The sequence below is a fragment of the Varanus komodoensis genome, unplaced genomic scaffold (genome assembly GCF_004798865.1).
Source record: "Varanus komodoensis strain SLA01 unplaced genomic scaffold, ASM479886v1 scaffold382, whole genome shotgun sequence".
NCBI lineage: Eukaryota > Metazoa > Chordata > Lepidosauria > Squamata > Varanidae > Varanus > Varanus komodoensis.
The window spans coordinates 31,805-37,312 of record NW_025335912.1 but is presented as its reverse complement, the minus strand read 5'-3'; the positions used below and the strand labels follow the sequence as shown (position 1 = coordinate 37,312).

The following is a 5,508-nucleotide window of genomic DNA, read 5'->3' as shown; positions in this document are numbered from 1 at the left end:
TGCCTATCTGGAGGAGGACCTCCTATAGGCACCTGCCCACCCCATAAAATGCTACTTGGAGGTCCTTCTGCGAGAGAACTCCTTGGAGGAGCCTGGGGGGTGGCTCCCCACGCGGGGCCTGCTTGGGGGTGGCACCTGGGTTCCGGAATCCATCCCAGAGCTGGGTATCTGAAGGGGGGCCTCCTACAGGCACCCGCCCACCCCATAAGTCCCTGGTGGGAGGTCCTGCTTCAAGGGAACTCCTCGGAGGAGACCGGGAGGGCGGCTCCCCACGCCGGGGCCCCCTCCGGGGTGGCACATGGGTTATGGAACCCCTTGCCTTGCAGCCCCTCCAAGGCCAGCCTGTACGGGGCGCTGCTTTTCACCCTCCAACAAGCCCGCTGGCTGCCCATCTCCAAGGCCACCCTCATCTTCTTCTTCACCCTCTTCATGGTGGTCTGCAAGGTGAGCATAAATTATGCAAATAGGGGTGAATTCATTAACATATTTCATGATTATGCAAATAGGGTCGAAAGCATTAAAATATTTCACGATTATGCAAATGGGGTCGACATCCTTAAAATATTTCACGATTATGCAAATGGGGTCGACATCCTTAAAATATTTCACGATTATGCAAAGGGGGTCAACATCATTAACATATTTCACGATTTGAAGAATTAAAATCATTATAGTGTATAGCATCCTTCATGCTATAATGCTATATATATAATTACATGTATGCAAATACACTCTATATACATTTGTATATATAATTATATACTATACTGTATCTATATATCTATATACCTTAATGTATAATGATACACTATACTATATACATACACACACACACACACACACACAAAAACATATATATGTACACGCATATATACCTTGGTATACGTCGTTATGTACTATCCTGTATATATGTACACCTTATATACTTTGGTATACGTCGTTATGTACTATCCTGTATATACGCATATATACTTTGGTATATGTCATTATGTACTATCCTGTATATATGCACACCTTATATACTTTGGTATGCATAATTATGTACTATCCTGTATATATACTTTGGTATATGTCATTATTATGTATTATCCTGTATATATATATACTTTATATGCTTTGGTATATCTAATTATGTACTGTCCCGTACGTATGTATACCTTATATACTTTGGTATATATAATTATGCACTGTCCCATATATATGTATAGCTTATAGACTTATAGCTTATAGACACTACAATATGTGTATATATCCACACACGTACGCTCTGTATGCTTTAGTATACGTAATTATACACTATAATATGTATATATAAACACACACATACAAGCTCTATATAGTATATATAACCATATATACTATAGCTGTAGATATTATATGTTTATATATAGCATGCCTACACCTGCCTTTTAATTTTTTTATCGAAATGCAGTATTGAAATAGAGTGTTTTAAGATGTTTTCTTTATTGTTATTTTATTGCACTATAGTAGAATATTTTAAAGTATTCTTTCATGGTTAAAATATATTTGAATCATGAAATATTGTATAATATAATGAAATATAATACAGTATATACAGTATATAATATACAATACAGAATATACAGTATATAAAATATAATATAGTATATACGGAATATAAAATATAATTATATACAGTACATAAAATATAATACAGTATAAAATCATTATTTTTTATGATTAAAATAGAACCATATATTAAAATATAATCAAATATAGTGATCTAGTCAAATACCATCGATCACTATATTTTCCTGATTAGCATATATTTGCATTCAAATGCAGCAGATTCCTGTAGATTTTCCTCATTAACATATATCTGCATTCAAATGCAGCAGATTCCTGTATATTTTCCTCATTAACATTTATTTGCATTCAAATGCAGCAGATTCCTGTATATTTTCCTCATTAACATATATTTGCATTCTAATGCAGCGATTCCTGTATATTTTCCTGATTAATGTATATTTCCATTCAAATACAGTATATATTCTATCATTTTAACTATATTTAAAAGATGTTTTGTTAAAATATCGTATTCGCATATATTGAAAATCATTACTGCATATTTTATTCAAATAAGCTCTTTTATTATTAATCTATGCTAATTTATGTTAATTTATTCGACTCTCTCTGGCATATTTTCCCGGACACCCTCCTCCCTCTCTCTTCCCCCAGGTCTTCATGACGGCCACCCACTCCCACGGCTCGCCCTTCGCCCCCCTCGAGGGCCTGCTCTGCCCCGTGCTCTTCGGCTCGGCCCCCGAGGGGCCCCCCCACGAGCCCCCGCCGCCCCGCGCCGGCGCCCACGAGCCGCCCCCCTCCCCGCCGGCCAAGTTCCGGGAGGACCTCAACGAGGGCACCCGCAAGCGGAAGGCCAAGAAGGCCGAGTGAGCCCCCCCACCCCGGGTCCGGGGGGCCCGGGCCTCTGCCCTCCAGCCAGACCCGAGTGGCGCCTTGCTCCAGCATAACCGGGGGGCACCACTCTCGTGGGCGCCTTCCCCGTGCTCCCGAGAGGACCACAATCCCCAGTGGCGCAGAATCCTCACCCGCCGGGGATGCTGGGCAGGGCGATCCCCCGTCCCCGGGAAAGGACCCCCCACTCCAATCAATGATTGAATGAATTCAATGGAATATCGTATTTATGAAACGTATTTAATGGGTTATTTATTTCCGAGGCGGCGGACCGAACGCCTGTTTATATGCCAGGATTTACTCGAATTGCATAATTTATGCAATTCGCATAAATTATGGAAGATTTGTGAAATATTTATTATTTCATTCAGCCGCATAATAAAAGATTCATGCCTTGATTGGGAAATTTGAAATTTCTGGAAAATTTGAAATCGTGTGGAAGATTTTCGTGAAATTATGTAATTCAATCGACGGATGAAAATCAAATGCAATTTGCATAAATTATGGAAGATTTGCATAATATTTATTGTTTCATTCAGCCGCATAATAAAAGATTCATGCCTTGATTGGGAAATAGATATTTCTGGAAAATTTGAAATCGTGTGGAAGATTTTCGTGAAATTATTTAATTCGATCGACGTATGAAAATAAAATGCAATTTGCATAAATTATGGAAGATTTGCATAATATTTATTCTTTCGCATTATATATTATTTCGCTGCATAATCCGCCTCTGATTCATCCATGGATTAATGAATATTTCTGGAAAGATTTTGTCGTGAAAGTGAATATTCAAGCATATGAAAAGAAAATGTCATTTGCATAAATTATGGAAGATTTGCATATTTAGTATTTTATTAAGCCACATAATATTCATCCATGGATTCGGTAATAAATATTTCCCTATTTCCCAATCCATAAATAACCCTAAAATTAAAATTAAATAGTGATTTGAATTCACATTAAATACAGATGATTTGAAGATTTATTATTTAATTAAGCTGCATAATAAAAGATGTGGATTCACCCATTGATTAATACATAAAATTGGAAGCTTTATGTGAAATTAAAATTCAGATATTCCTATTAACTTGATTTGCATAATAATGCATATTTCATTAAGACGCATGCAGGACTTGATTGATTAAATCAATTCATAGCTATTGATTAATAGCTCAAATATTTCTGGAAATATTTGAAATCGTGTTTTATATTTTATTCCAATTTGATTGGATTGGATTGGATTACATTTTATTCCATTTTATTTACATTGAATTCCAAATTTGATTTGTTCCTAAAAGATTTCTTGAAATGTTTGAAATTCTTAAATATTAATAGAATCTTAAGCCGGAAATTCTTAAATCTGAAAGTTATGCAATCAGAATTAAATATTGCATTGAATTGCATCGCCTCATTACATATTAATGAGGCCACCTAATGTAATATGCAAATTTGGAACAATTTGGCGGATTGATTAATGCCAGCCCTGCAAGGTAGTCCAGTCTCGACCACGTGACCCCCCCCCCCCGTAAAGCGGTTCCCAATCAAGATGGGGGTCTCCTCGCATGCCAACAACCATCATCTGCAGCTGCTGGGGGGCGGGAGTGGCCCCACCGCTCCGGGGGGCGCCCGGTTGGGGAAGAGGAAAGTCTCCGCCGTTCACATTCTCTCCCCCCCCGTTTCAGGCTCCTGCAAATCGTTTGGCCTACAATTCCCGGCATGCTCCGGGCCCCGAGAGTGCCGCTCGTCCCGTGCCGTCCCCGCTTCCTGACGGCCGCTCTAGCCGCTGCCCCCTCTCCCGTCCTCTTATACACTCTATGATCGCATTGGTCCGATGCTATTTCCGTCCGGGCGGCCGCGCCGCCCCTCGCGCGAAGGTTCCTCCCCCGGGCGGGGGGGGGTTGGCGGCCTGCGTGCTCACGCCACACACAGGCCGACTTCCGGTCGTGTGCCCGGTGGGCGCCCGGTTGAGGAAGAGAAAAAAGCCCCCGGCGGTCACATTTTTTCTCCCTCCCCCTTCAGGCGCCTGAAAACAGTTTGGCCTACAAGTCCCGGCATGCTCCGGGCCCCGAGTGCGTTGCTCGTCCTGTCCCCTTCCCCGCGCGGCCGCTCTGGCCGCTCCCTGACGGCCTTTCCTCGCATACACTCTAGGCTCGAGTGGGTCCCTTGCTATTTCCGTCCGGGCGCCCCGCCTCCCCGCGCGCGGAGGTTCCGCCCACCGCCCCCCCGTTTGGGGGGGGAGGCCTGTGCGTGGTGACGCCACGCGCAGAGCGAATTCCGGCCGTGCGTGCGCGCGCCCGCGGCGGACGGGAGGCAGACGGCGGCCGCCGCCTCCGCCGAGGAGCCCAACATGGCGGCGGGGGGAGGAGGAGGAGGAGGAGGAAGCCGAGGGGGCGGGGGGCCCCGCGCGGGGGGGCGTCCGGGGGGCGCCGCCGCCGCGGCCCCCGCCCCGGAGAAGCTCCCGGTGCACGTAAGTGGGGGGGGGGCTCCGCCGAGGCGGGCTGGGGGGGCCCTCCCCCGATCGCGCCCCACTTCCGGCCCCCCACTTCCGGCCCCCCTACGACCCCCCCGTACGGCGGGGGGGGCCCGATCGCGTGCCCGCCACGCCCCATGGGCCTTGGGGGCCCTGCCGCCCCTCCCTCCCTCCCCCCCCCCGCTTTGACGTGGCTCGGCCCGATCGCGCCTCCGCCGCCGCCGCCCGGATCCGGGGGGGAGGCCGAGGGCCCAGCATCCCCAGCAGGACTGTGGGGGAGGGGCAAGTGGGGTGGAGAAGCCAGCATCCCCAGCAGGAGTGTGGTGGGGGGGAGCCTAGAGGGATGGAGGGCCCAGTATCCCCAGCGGGACTGTGTGGGGGCAGCCAAGAGGAACGGAGGGCCCAGCATCCCCTGCAGGACTGTGGAGGGGGGGCGTAGCCAAGAGGCATGGGGTGCCTAGCATCCCCAGCAGGACTGTGGGGGGGGCTAGAGGGATGGAGGGCCCAGCATCCCCAGCAGGGTTGGGGGGTGGGGTTGGCAAGAGACATGGGGTGCCCAGTATCCCCAACAGGACTGAGGGGGCAACCAAACGGGATGG

The 5,508-nt window shown here is 46.8% G+C and overlaps 1 protein-coding gene across 1 annotated transcript; it reads left to right on the top strand.

The window, feature by feature from the left end:
- The first annotated feature begins 20 nt into the window (after nucleotides 1–20).
- LOC123028776 (trimeric intracellular cation channel type A-like) lies at nucleotides 21–3,107 on the top strand. The gene is made up of 2 exons (XM_044440996.1): nucleotides 21–444; nucleotides 2,200–3,107. The coding sequence occupies exons 1-2, from the start codon at nucleotides 49–51 to the stop codon at nucleotides 2,413–2,415; spliced, it is 612 nt and encodes a 203-aa protein (XP_044296931.1). The 5' UTR covers nucleotides 21–48; the 3' UTR covers nucleotides 2,416–3,107.
- The last annotated feature ends 2,401 nt before the right edge of the window (nucleotides 3,108–5,508 follow it).